Source organism: Lissotriton helveticus, chromosome 7 (genome assembly GCF_964261635.1).
Source record: "Lissotriton helveticus chromosome 7, aLisHel1.1, whole genome shotgun sequence".
Lineage (NCBI taxonomy): Eukaryota > Metazoa > Chordata > Amphibia > Caudata > Salamandridae > Lissotriton > Lissotriton helveticus.
In genome coordinates, this window is record NC_136068.1 from 1,420,645,383 (window position 1) to 1,420,659,606 (window position 14,224).

General features: G+C 43.7%; 1 protein-coding gene across 4 annotated transcripts in view; it reads right to left on the reverse strand.

Annotated features, from left to right (window-relative positions):
• MAP2K4 (mitogen-activated protein kinase kinase 4) overlaps positions 1-14,224 on the reverse strand; it is an 839,420-nt gene that overhangs the window by 697,610 nt on the left and 127,586 nt on the right. For all 4 annotated transcript variants that reach the window (XM_078654731.1, XM_078654732.1, XM_078654730.1 and 1 more), the window contains one exon: positions 8,008-8,182. In XM_078654731.1, the coding sequence (XP_078510857.1) occupies positions 8,008-8,182 (175 nt within the window). The remainder of the gene's footprint in view (positions 1-8,007; positions 8,183-14,224) is intronic.

A 14,224-nucleotide genomic window follows, 5' to 3' on the forward strand; every position in this document is an offset into this window, starting at 1 on the left:
TTAATGTCAATGGTTTCGGTTCCGAAGGTTTCGGACCAGAACCTATCTTGGATTTCAAGCTGGAAGATTTCAGCTCACAAGTGGCCTTTGGCTGACTCGGTCACGAGCCGGAAGGCTTTTCAGAGAGTTTCAGGGCCGAGCCAGGAGGCAGATTGTTGGCAACTTCTTCTCGGAGCCTACCTGGGCCTTGAGGCAGAGGTGGTGCCGAAGCCTTAGATTTCTTAGGGAGGGTGGGAAAGGGATAGAAGGTGTCTTCGGTACGCACTTCCCTTGTCCCTGGGTCATATCATCATCCTCGAGTTCGATCTGTAAGTCTGATCCGGAGTCAGACGCAGCTGAAGCCAGTCTTTGCTGAAGAGGTCCAGTGTGACATCCAACTGGTACCGCTGCATCTCTCAAGCCCGACGATCACGGACAGTTTTCTTTGACCTGAAGGATAGGCACACATCCAATCTTGCTCTTTGTGCTCGGGGAACAAGCACAAATTACACACTGGATGAGAGTCCATACGCGGATATTTTGCATGGCAAAGGGAACAGAATTTAAATGGAGTCTGTTCCATCAGTGACGAGTCGAATGGACGAGGATATTCCGGAAGGCAGCCCACAGATCTTCCGTTCAAAATGTTGAAGTTTCTTGAAAGTCAAATTGAACTGCGGAAAGAGAAAACGCGTTTGAAAACAATACTGTTGAGGTAGAGAGAGTACGCACCCAGGGGGAACCCGAGGATCGATTCCAAAGCGGAGCGCAGCAATACCCGTCCGAATCCATTGGCGGAAAAAAAACAATCCAACAATGGAGTCGATGCCCATGCGCACTATGACCGAAAGGAGGAGTCACTTACCTCGTGACTGGAAAGACTTCTTCGAACAAAAACAACTTGAAAACATCCGGTCCCAACACTAGATGGCAGGAGAATGCAAAGCATGTGGTCTACAACTCACTTGCCTCGAACATAAGAAGTACTGTATAATAACAGAAGTAAAAGGGCCAGTCTTCATGGGAGGTTACAAATAAAGACCAGCCGGTCTTAAGGAGAAAGTAAGAAGCCTATTTACGAATGAGAAGCCAGCATATACGAAGGACAATGATACAAGCCATTTGCAAAGATGGGAAGGAGAGTGGCCGGGCTTCAAGTCCATACTCCGACACAGCATGGCTTGCAGAGCAGTGTACGCGCTGCCCAGGCTTGACCTGAAAAAGGAAGCCTGTTCACAAACATAGGGTGTGGCCTATAAAGTTTATCAAGAAAGAAATAGGAAGAAAAGATTGAGAATGCCTAAAATCCAACTATATATATATATATATATATATATATATATATATATATATATATATATATATATATATATATATATATATATATATATATATATATATATATATATATATATATATATATATATATATATATATATATATATATCTCCACAACTTGGCTCAGCTTGGTTGACCCCTGGCGCTCTGTCACCGGTGCGTTTTCTTCGGCAGAGCCCTGCCGAATTAATTTCCAAAACCACCTTCGCAGGCAATGAAAACGCACTCGAGAAATTCCTTCCTTCACAGTTGTTTATTGCACCATCGCTCTTGCAGATACCAACGCGTTTCACCGCCTACAGACGGCTTGATCACGGTCAATACTCCTTCTCTCTCAACTACCTATAAGGTGTAGTTGTGCAAAGTCACGTGATTTTCATCATTTCCTGTCAATGCTAGGGAATTCTGGATGATGTAGTTGCATAACATATGTATGTCGCTAAGAACAAAATTAATTACGCACATCACAGTGTATTTCTAATGATCTTATCAGTATAGTCATAATTTAACACCCTCTCGCCCTCTGGTGGGCTGATGTTTGTTATTTCAAATGATTTCTCGCCCTCCAGTGGGCTTAAGACATTTACATGCTATATATATTATTCTCTTGCATATAAAAACCAATCGATTGCGAACCACCATTACCAACATGTTCCCCTGTTCATTATAAGCTGTTACTATATTTCATTGACATTAAATGGAAACTAAAGGAATTATTCTACATATATACAAATACAACCTCCCGTTGCGATACTGCAGCAGCACAGGTTCTTACTTATTTACGAAGACATTTATAAATGAACATAAAGTTCTTCACTCTGATTCAGACCTTCCGGATGTAATGTTCTGAAATTTAGTATTTGCCGAGATTCCCTGCATCTTAGTTTGCGTTCTCTGTCCCCACCTCTTTCATGTGGAACAATGGTTTCTAATGCATAGAATTTTAGAAGTTTCCAGTCCCCGTTGTGTGATGCCTCCATATGCTTTGCCACGGCGTTGGCCCTGTCTTTATTCGCCGTTGCCCTTATGTGCTCTAATATTCGTAGCTTTAACTCCTTCTTTGTGCTCCCAATGTATTTTAATGCGCACGGGCACTCAATCACATATACAACGAATTCCGTTTTACAATTGATTAGTTGTTTGATCACCCAAGTTTTCTTGTTGGGCAAAGTTACTTCTTTTTTGTTCACCGCAATTTGACATGCTTTGCATTGTTGACATTTTTGAAAGCCTTTGGTTTTAAGCCATTGGATGCCCTTTTTCTTAATTTCTGGGTTTTGGTGGTGACTATGAACTAATTTGTCCTTCAGACTCGTTGCTCTTCTATATGTCACCTCCGGATGTTTGCCCATGATTTTTCCCACAGTTTCATCCAGATGCAGAATTTTCCAATTTTTCCTTAGGATTGTAACAATTTGTTTTGATTCCCTGGAATGGTCAATGATTAGTCTCACTTTTTGATTCTCAATCTTTTTAGGTTTTGTTTGCAATGTGTCCTCCCTTTTCGTCTCATTCGCTCTTGTCCAGCCTTTCATGATGACACCTTTTTTGTACCCCCGTCGAGCGAATCTCTTGGCCATTTCGCCACTGCTCGTTGTCCACTCCTTTTCCTGTGAGCATATCCGACGGAGCCTCAGGAATTCCCCATAGGGGATGTTGTTTTTTACTGAGGGTTGGTGAAAGCTATCCGCATGTAGGGTTGCATTTGTTGAGGTTTCTTTCCTATAGAGCGTAGTCTCCACCTTGTTTCCATGGATGTAGATTTTAGTATCTAAAAAGGTTACTTCCTCCCGGCTGCTGGTGTAAGTAAACCTTAAGTTTGTATCCGTGGAGTTCAGTATTTTGAAATAGGTCTCGAATTCCTCCGCTGTTCCGTCCCATACTATCAAGAGATCATCAATGTATCTCAGCCATTTTGCTATCTTCATCACATGATGATCATTATCCGGATGCCAGGCCACTTGTTGCTCCCACCATCCCATAGTGAGACATGCAAACGCTGGGCTGAAGGAGAACCCCATCGCACACCCCTTGACTTGCTGATAAACCTCTTCTCCAAAGAGAAAGATATTTTGAGTGAGGCATAACTCAATCATGTCCAAAAGCATCTGATTGTGTCCGTTGAATTGTATGTTCCTTTCTTTCAGAAAAAAGCACATGCCTTTATTCCAATGCTATGCTCTATGTTAGAATACAAAGCAATTACGTCCATTGTTATTAACATGTAGGTGGGTTGCCATGATAGATCTTGCAGGTTTTTCAAGAGACCACCTGTATCCCTTAAGTATGAACTCAAGTTAAGAACAAACGGCATAAGAAAATAGTCAATGTAGTTCGCCACAGGTTCCATGAGTGAGCCCTTCGCCGAAACAATCGGTCTCCCTGGTGGTTTTAGTGGGTTCTTATGAACTTTAGGTAGGAAATAAATGGTCGCAGTTACTGGATGTTTCGTTGTTAAAAATTTGCTTTCATCCACGTCTATCAAATTTTCACTGCACCAATCCATTATTTTCTTATCCAGATTTGATTTAAAGATTAGAGTGGGATTTTGTTCTAATTTCCTGTAGTATTGTTTATTTCTCAACTGAGAATGAGCTTCAGTTATATAATCTTTTGTGTCCAGAATAACAATGTTCCCACCCTTGTCGGCCATTTTTATTGTTATTTTTTGGTCCTCCATAAGGTTTTTTAGAGCAGCTCTTTCTTCCATTTTCAGATTATCACGATATTTTTTGCCCTTAATTTTATAGATGTCTTGAATTACTGCCTCTTGAAAAAGGTCAATCTTATTTCCTTGTGGTAATTGTGGGTAAAACTTAGACTGCGGTTTTTTTCCACTGAGGCCGGCTCCTTTTTGGGGGCAGGCGACTTCTTCAGGGATCTCATCGTTTCCATCCATGACATCCAAATTTATAAGCGTCATTAATGCTGGTAAATTGCTTGTTGTAAGCCCTTGCACTTCCATATTCATTTCTGGTTGCTTATCCTTCTTCCTCTTTGCATAATTTGACATTTCCTGATTTTCCTCAAAAATCTTCGCCAGTTTGATTTTCCGGATATATTTATATATATCTATGCGCGTCTGCGCCATATCCATTGTTTCCGTGGGGCAGAAGTTAATACCGTACTTTAGGAGTGATTGCTCATTTTGATTTAGGGGACGAGATGATAGATTCATTATCACTAAGTCATCTGTTATGTTGTTTTCTTGCCAGTTTACTTCAAGGTTTTCTGACGCATGCTCCTGGTTTTTGTTCCGATTTCCTCGGAGGAGCCACTTCCTCCTGTTGCCTCTCCTGGTTTTTTTGATGATGCCGGGGGACCTGATCTTGGCACCCATTTGCGTCCTCTGCCTCTGGCTCTCCCTCCTTGGCCCTGGCTTTGGTTTTGTTCCCACATTCTTTGGCTGAGAACAAGCCTCATATCCCCTAAAAAATCCCTGGTAGTTTGGTCCATATTTTCTTCCGTTCCTTCTTCATTAGTCCCCACCGATGTTAGCGAGGTTGCACTTGACCGACTTTCGGAATTTCTGTGGCTTTGTTTCTGGCTCTGAAAAATGTTGAATTTTTTTGCATATGTAAATATGCGTCCATGGATGTAGTCCTCTTTGTCCCTTTGATATTTCATTTCCTTACGATTTCTGACAGTGTCCTCATGTTTTTCCACATATTTTTCCAGGTCCATTTTCAATTTCATCATTTCTTCATTCATTTCTATTTTTGCCAGCTCTTTTTCTAACTCCTGTAATTCTTCTTTAATCTTTGCCAATGATTTCTCCAGATGCTTCACCAATATAATCATAAGTCCCAGTGAAGACTCCAAAAGATGTTGTCCCCATTCATTCAGCAGTTCATCCGAGACATCTTGCTGACTGGGCATTAATGACATTCGCAAGCCCCTTGGCACTCTTTTTACTTCCAGATATTTTTTTTTGATAATCAGTTCCCACCATTTATTTATTTCCTTTTTGCTCACTTTTTCCCATACCTTCAATTTACTCCTAGTGTCTGATTTCTGTGTATTTTGCTTGTTTGTGTCTTTCTGCTGTGTCACTGCACTTTCATCAAAGAGAGAAACTAATTGTTCACTTCGCTTCGCTTCTCTTTTTTCCATTTTGCAATTAGGTTCTTAACTGCAAGAACTGTCTTTCTTGGGTGCTCAAAATCGAATAATAATATAGTCCACTTTCTTTTCCTTTGGACAGATACTAGATTTCTCTCGAGAGGCTGAATAACTGTGTTGCTGCCGTTTGAAAATGCTCCCACTTGCAATCCTGTGAGATTGTATACAATTGTGGATGCTTGTCCAGCGCAACTGATTCACCCTTCTTGACACTCGAAATGAACCAAATTTTGCGTAGGTCGCTGGTTATTAAGCGCTAATGTGCAGTTAGAGATCGGAACTGCCACCGTGCTTACCTCCACCCTCCGATGTCGGTCCGCCGGTCAGCTCGTTACTCCTCTCTGCTCATGTCCGCGCTACTCCTTGCTTCCATTTGGCGTTCACCGGTTCCGCCTCCAAATTTCTCCACAACTTGGCTCAGCTTGGTTGACCCCTGGCGCTCTGTCACCGGTGCGTTTTCCTCGGCAGAGCCCTGCCGAATTAATTTCCAAAACCACCTTCGCAGGCAATGAAAACGCACTCGAGAAATTCTTTCCTTCACAGTTGTTTATTGCACCATCGCTCTTGCAGATACCAACGCGTTTCACCGCCTACAGACGGCTTGATCACGGTCAATACTCCTTCTCTCTCAACTACCTATAATCATTTGAAATAACAAACATCAGCCCACCAGAGCGCGAGAGGGTGTTAAATTATGACTATACTGATAAGACCATTAGAAATACACTGATAAGACCATTAGAAATACACTGTGATGTGCGTAATTAATTTTGTTCTTAGCGACATACATATGTTATGCAACTACATCATCCAGAATTCCCTAGCATTGACAGGAAATGATGAAAATCACGTGACTTTGCACAACTACACCTTATAGGTAGTTGAGAGAGAAGGAGTATTGACCGTGATCAAGCCGTCTGTAGGCGGTGAAACACGTTGGTATCTGCAAGAGCGATGGTGCAATAAACAACTGTGAAGGAAAGAATTTCTCGAGTGCGTTTTCATTGCCTGCGAAGGTGGTTTTGGAAATATATATATATATATCCAAAGACTCTACTTCGCCAAAGATGTAGCGGAGGCCAAAGGGGTTCCTTTCAGAGGCAATTTATTACTCGGCTGCACACAAATGGCTTCGGCGAATGCATTTCGGCAGTAGTGCCTTCTTCAGCGCCATATACCAAAAGAGTCAATACAATCAGTCCGTTAGTCCTGCTTCGCTTTTAATGCAGTTAGAGACATTGGGCTCCTCCCCAAGCTTAATCAGCTCACCTGTCGGGTACTGCGAAGGCATGTGGCAGACTCCAACTCCCAAGCAAGCAACATGATCATGCCGCCGGGCCGGTGGTGTGGGGGGGTAAGTAAATGTTCAAACCAACTCCGATGTCTGTAGCAGGTTCGGGTTGCCTGAATCTTGGAGTACAACATCGTCCCAAACAGTCTCCTTGGGTCCCCTCGTGCTGCCGCGGCCGGGCCAAGAGGAAAAGTGTAGTGCAGGGACAGCCGCGTAAGCACACAACGTCCTGATGGAGGTACATACCTCGCTCCGCACTGTATATATATGTACAATCGGTACATTATAGTAGTATTCAATGGTGCATACATGGGGTTTCAAGATATTATACACAAATTGTACCTCTTCTACATTGATCAATAAAGTTTTCTCTCGTGTATTAAGCACACATCTGTACAGAGTTACATTTCACAGCACTGTACCCATGTCTTAGTCCATCAGTCGCTGACATCCGGTATGGACTCCTCTCCTGGGGGTTCACAGAAATTACCTTGGAATCTGCCTTTATATTTGAAAGGGCTAATGGTGGTCAGATCTCAGTCTCCTAGATCTGTTACTTAGGATGCATGTGTGTCCATCCACTTACAAAAATCAAGGGTAATACTTACAACTATATTTAAAACTTACAATGAATCTTACTGGAAAACTAGTATTGATCGGATTCTTTCCAAACATTTTGAACAGCACAGGTACGAACGTCAGTATAAGTATGGCTAATCTTCCTTGTGGGGCAGCTTATTCAGAGAGCCAAAAGTAATACAATACAGACACTGAAGTAGTACAGAACAATAACCGTTAGATTTTTTTCTCTTCTTGTTTTCTGAGACCCAATTATTGAGTATTACACAGTATAGTATGATAAGTGCTTGGGACTCTTGTGAGTCATCAAAGTAGATATCAGATTAATGGCTGCTTTAAAGCCAGATAGAGGGAATCCGGAAACAAAAAAAGCAGAAGAGTTTTATATTTAGAAATGCCTATTTTTGAATAGACACTGTAGAGTCAACTAGGAGTTAACTAGGAGAGCTCTATTAATAATAAATAAATTAGGAATTCTTGCTGAGCACTCGTGCCATGCTGAAAGTATATTGGACTATTCATACTATCCTCTTGTACGTCAACATTGGAGATTCTTCTATCCACATTGTGCACTATATCCAATCTGATCATGCTTCTTTTTCATGCGACTACACAACTAAGTATTTCCAAATTTTTGCAATCCAGTTCAAAATAGCACACTAACTAAAGCATAAAACAATTTATTCACAATCACTTACTTTTACTGCCATTATTTGTCCACTAGGTTTGTGGATCATTTTGTTGACAGAACCATAAGCTCCCCGCCCAATTTCACCAAGGTCTTTGAGGTCCTCTGCAGTAAAATCCCAGTTCTGTTCAGGGGAGAGTTTCAATTTCCCTGATGATTCAATACTATGTGTTCTCAAACGCTCTCTGTGAAAAAAAGAATTGTCATTTTGTAGTATTATAACAGATGGGCTTAAGTCTGTTTAGTCAGTATGGCTAAAAGAAAAAATGCACGTCTAAAAAAATGCTATCTCTGTCCAAGAGAGGCGACCGAATATTTTTCTTAGCAAAAGGGATTTTCTAACTGGTATATCTAGTCAACGAGGTACATTACCTACAATGGTTATAAAAATATTTTGAGTGGCAGTTATAGTACTTGCATTTTTTAATATAAAAATATACTCGTTTTAGTGTCATTCATTTGAAATATGAAAATTACATTTGAGGCAATTCATGTATGGTTAATCTTCTATTTCCAATCTTCACAACTGGTTAGGGGACAAATTGCACTGGATAAACATATTTTTGGCATATAACAATGGCGCTTCACTGCGGATGGCCTTTTTACATTCCTGTGGCTTATAAGTCATCCAGGCAGATGGAGAGAATCGGGAAAACATATTCCAACACTTTTTATATAAAATGCACAGCACCTTTATGACAAGCAACAAAACGTTAACAAAAACAAGTGACAATAAGCCAATTTCTTTTTCAAAGGGAGCAAAAGTTCTCCTTTGACTAATCTGCTATTTTAGTGTCCTGTCTTCAGTTTCAAATGACTTTGATATCATGCAGGTCCCGTACAAGGGAGGTTTGGTAGGGGACATATGGATCTGTGGAAGAAACCCATGCAGGAGTGAAACTGTTGCTTTTAGACATTGTTCTCCACATTAGCCCTGTCTCCAGATTTATAATGCCCGAGTAGCAACCATTGAAGAATGGTTGTGAAGTATGTTAGGAACATGAAACATGCTACAAAACCATAAGCAAAAGAAGCAGACACTAGAAAGAATTAATCAAAAAAGAGACAGATTCCTTAAGGCAAAGCTTTAACATGGTCTAAGGTCTCATAGAAGGATTTTTTGGATTCAAGCTCCAATTTGACTTTATCTTCAGGATTACCTTAAAAATAGTATGAAGTAGGACCGTTGTTTTTTTCCTAATGCAGTGCATGATACCCTTGCTTAAGGAAAAGTGCACAGACCCTGCTTGGTGAAGATGATCGCATGAAGAAGGCATTTTTCAAATAGAGGAGATCAATGTCACAGGAGGCGAATGGTTTAAAACATGCACACGATAGCAGCAAAAGCAAAATGACAGTATGCATGCATATGATGCACAGATATGGAAAAAGGTGCTGACCCCCTAGGGCCACCAGCCAGCCTACATTACAATACACTGTAGCCTAACTGAACCTCCGTCCCAATTGACGCTCCATGACAGACCGAGCTCTTAGACCTAGAGAAAACAAGGAAGATACTTTATATAGTAATAAAGATACGTAATGTGGAGAAGTACTACCACAGGTAAGAAATTTTACATTTCCCCAAAAAGTTCCCCACTTGCGAAACTTAGAGTATTTATGCTGCATTTCCTTATCACCTTGTGCACTGTTCTCCAAATGGACGCCTGAGAGATGTAAATTTATCTTTTCAATTCCAGTAGCAGCTTTACCCTCATAGAATAAGCAGAGTGTTTGTTCCTCATTCTTACCTTCCTCATAGAATTAAAGTTCCTGAGTAAGTTCCAGAGCACTATAAAAATTCCTTTGGAATCAAAACCAGGAAGAGGATGACTGGTAATATGCTGATGAATATATACAAAGGGCTCTCCAACAAAGTACCTTAGAGAACCAGAAACACTTATATCAAATCCCTTATAGCTGCACTTTTATCCAGCTTATCTCCGAGCGCCCGCTCTACAGACTACGGAGCCGACAATTTGAAATCACTAAATAATGCAGATAATTAAACATCCTTATTCAACTGAAATGCTGATGCCCTTACGGAGGAACACACAGCTTTCGTTCTTTGAAAAAATATTTAAGTATCACCAATCGATAAAATGTACTTGAATTACATTAACCCTTCTGGCTTAAGCTCAAGCTTTTAAAAAATATAACTTTCAGGATTAATGTTCAAGGTTAGATCTGTGCAAGAGTTCAAAAGATAAAGTCACCCCCTTCATTAAATTCAAATTAAACTGTCATGGAGGGTGGGGGCGTGGCTAACCGCCTAGCATGGCGGACGTGTCCTAGCCATGCTCCAGGCGGGCCCTGAATTCTGTTGATAATCGCGCTGTTGCTTGGGCATCCGGCCCTCTGCTCTGCCTGGTGAGCTCCCAGGTTTCCACCCCCCCCAGTGCAACGGAGGGAAGCAGTAGAAGACGAAAGTTGCTGGTAAAAGAGAGAAATACAGAAGCAAGATAGACGCTGCAGCCCAGTATACGAGTGCAGTTGTGACCGTACAACATAGTTCCCTGACAGCGGTCGACTTAGAGGGGAACCAGCGTACAGCAAATAGCAGCGGACTGGGACGGATGTGACCCCTCCCACTCTCCCCCTCCCACTCTCCCCCTGGGGTTGCGGGCCTGCTGATCCGAGCGGCGCACACTGAGGATGGTTTATGTTCCCGGCAGGGGGGCAGATCGGAGTGGTGGTGAAATGCGAGGTCGGGCGGCCCTGCCCGTGCACAACTGAGGCACCAGGGGCGGCCTAAGAATTATCCCCAGGCGTCAGACTGGATATGGAAAATTTTTGTCAGAAGTACCGCTGCGCGTCTGTAGGTGGCGTTGTGTGGCTCCGCATCCGTTGTTGGCATCGTGGTCGCCGAGATGATGTCATAGCAGCTTCTTATACACCGCCCTCGTGCGCTGATGTCAGTTCTGTACACAACTTTACGCGCCAGGAACGCAGAGCCATGCAAGATACTGACCACTGATGCATTGAAACTAGGGCCCTGAAAGGGATGACCTTAACCCTAGAAATCAGTTCGCAGAAGGAGGAGAATTGGTGGGGAGCTAAGGAGTCTATCACTAACTAATGTTTCTTGTAGATAGATCGTTACCGAAGGGAAGTCAATTGTTCATCTGAAATAAACACGTAGTGATAGTTTCCTTACCTTAGAACAGATACCCGAACAATACCAACCCTAGTGGTGAATCTGCAAACCAAGATCACACCAGGAAGTCCCGGAGAAAAGAACGGCCAAAGAAGCAGTCTCTCCGGACTTGGCTGTCCAGGCAATAGTGCTTAGTAAAAGTGTGTAACAAGGCCTACGTAGCTGCCCGACAGATGTTTTGTAAGGGGACACCAAGTCCCAAAGCCGTAGTGGCAGCCGTCGCCCTAGTGGAATGGGTGCACAGCCCCATCAGAGGCTCCCTCTTTGCCAGAGAATAACAGGCTTTAATACACAAGACGACCCATCGGGAGATGGTCCGCTTGTGTACGGCCCGACCTTTCTTGGCGCCTAAGTAGCCAACAAAGAGCTGGTCATCCACTCAATACTTTTGTGTGCGATTCATATCAAATGAGAACGCACGTTTTGGGTCCACACGGTGGAGCCTCTCTTCCTTTCTAGAAGGGTGTGGAGGCGGAAAGATGGTGGTCAAAGTGATGGTCTGCCCAATGTGAAAGGCAGTGACAACCTTTGGCAGAAAGGATGGACGTGTTCTGAGCACAACCTTGTCAGGATGGACAGACAGAAAAGGAGGTTTACAAGAAAGAGCCTGGAGCTCACTCACTCTCCTAGCAGAGGTGATGCCAACCAGGAAAGCAGTCTTCAAAGTGCAAAGACGTAGAGAACAGTTGTGAACAGGCTCAAAAGGAGCGCACATCACGTATGTAAGAACCAGGTTCAGGTCCCACTGTGGCATTACAAAGGGAACAGGAGGGAAAAGATGAGTAATGCCTTGGAGGAATCTATTTACAACAGGGGACTTAACAAGAGAGGGCTGCTCAGGAAGCATAAGAGAGCAGAACCCTGCTGGGGCAAAGAAAGAAGGAACAGAAGGACTTCTGAAAGAGGGGCATAAAGGGGATCCACAGCCTTTGCTGTGCACCGTGCCACAAACTTGTTCCACCTGCAGGCATATACCAACATAGTGGAGGGATGCCTGGCTGCCAGAATGACATCATAGACTTCGGGAGGCAAATTGAAAGGAATCAACTGCAGCCTCTCAATTTCCACGCAAAGAGGTGGAGGCTGAACAGGTTCGGGTGGAGGACCGTTCCCTGCTGCTGCGACAGAAGATCCTCCCGAAAAAGCAGATGGACCAAGGGATCGATGGTCATACAGAGTAGCTCGGGATATCAAACTCTTCGAGCTCAGTCCGGAGCCACAAGAATAACTTGGGCCTGGTCGTGCCTGATCTTCAGCACTCTGGGCAGAAGTGGTACAGGCGGGACGGCGTACAACAGACCGCAACTCCAAAAAAGGTCGCCTAGCGAGTGCCGCCTTGGAAATTCCAACGGGCAGAACTGCTGACATTGCGCGTTCTATTCGGTGGCGAATAGATCTAACAAGATTTAAATAGACAGGTCGGAGATTCCGTCCTTGGATGTCACCTACCCAGTCGGTCTTTAGCCAGACTTCCTTTCGTCTCTCCTGTCGTCTCTACCCGCGTCCTCCCTCTATTTATTATCTCTACTTCTCTCCTCTCTCAATGTATTGAGACTGAACTTTTCTGTCTGATGCCCGATGGAGCTGTCTGGTTTAGCTATAGGGAAGATGGGCCATGGACTCCCTCCTTGGTCGTCACCTACCCAGTTGGCCTTTAGACAGTTTTCATTTTGTCTCTCCTTGTTGTCTCTTCCCCTATCCTCCCTTTCTCACCTTCCCTGTCCCCTCCCCTCTACGCTCCATTTATTTTGCCATCCATGTTCCTTAAATTGTTTCTTATTGAGACCCAGCTATTTGGCCAAAGCCCGATGGAGCTACCTGATAGCTATAGAGTAGATGGGATTTGGGACTCCCCCTCGACCGTCACCTACCCAGCCGGTCTTTGGGCAGACTTTCCTTCGTCTATCTGCCGTATCCCCCTCCCATCCTGTTTTTCTGCGAACCTCTTCCATCGACACCTGAGACCGAACTACTTTGTCTGATGCCCGATGGAGCTACCTGGTTTAGCTATAGGGGAGATGGACCGTGGATTTCCTCCTTGGTCGTCACCTACCCAGTCGGTCTTTAGACAGACTTCCTCTCGTCTCTACGGTTGTCTCTTCACTTATCCTCACTTTCTCACCTCACCTACCACCCACTTCTTTTCTCTCTCCTTTCTCTCCTCTCCTAAAGTATTGCTGACTGTTCGTTGTAAGGTATAATTGTTGATCTTTTTCTGTTATACTGTTGAACCACATTGTTGCACTTCCTTTCGTCCCTCCTGCTGTCTCCTCCCGCATCCTCCCTCTTTTTATGTCTTTCCTTCTCCCTTCTCTCAATGTATTGAGACTGAACTTTTTTTGTCTGATGCCTGATGGAGCTACCTGGTTTAGCTATAGGTGCGATGGACCGTGAATTCTCTCCTGGGTCTTCACCTTACCCTGTCTGTCCTTAGACAGATCTCTTTTCGTCTCTCCATATTGTCTCTTCCCTTATCCTCCCTTTCTCACCTCCCCTGCCCCCTCCACTACCTCTCTCTCTCCTTTCTCCCCTCTCCTAATTGTATGGCCTATTCTTTTTTTTGGGATTTATTGTGTAATTGTTGAACTTTTTCTCTTACATTGTTGATTCTCTTGTAAAGCGCACTGATACCTCCGGATCTAGCCAGCGCTATATAAAACTCTTTAAATATATAAAATAAATCAATAAACCAAAGCTCTCCCCACTGTTGAAAGAGACCTTGCACCATCTCCGAGTGAAGACGCCATTCGTGATCCATCATGCACATGCGGCTGAGTTCGTACGCCCTGGCGTTCAGTGAAGCTGCCAGGTGGTGAACCACCAGGGAAATGCCCTGATGTTCCAGCCATGTCCAGAGGCGCAGAGCCTCCTGACATAGGGTTTACGACCCCACCCTGCCTTGCTTGTTGCAGTACTACATGGCAGTGGTGTTGTCTGTGAACACCTGCACTACTCTCCCCTTGACAGAGGGAAGGAATGCCTTGAGTGCAAGTCAGATCGCCCTGTGCTCCAGAAGGTGGATATGGAGCCGGGACTCCGCCGGAGACCAGAGGCCTCTGATCTCCACCTC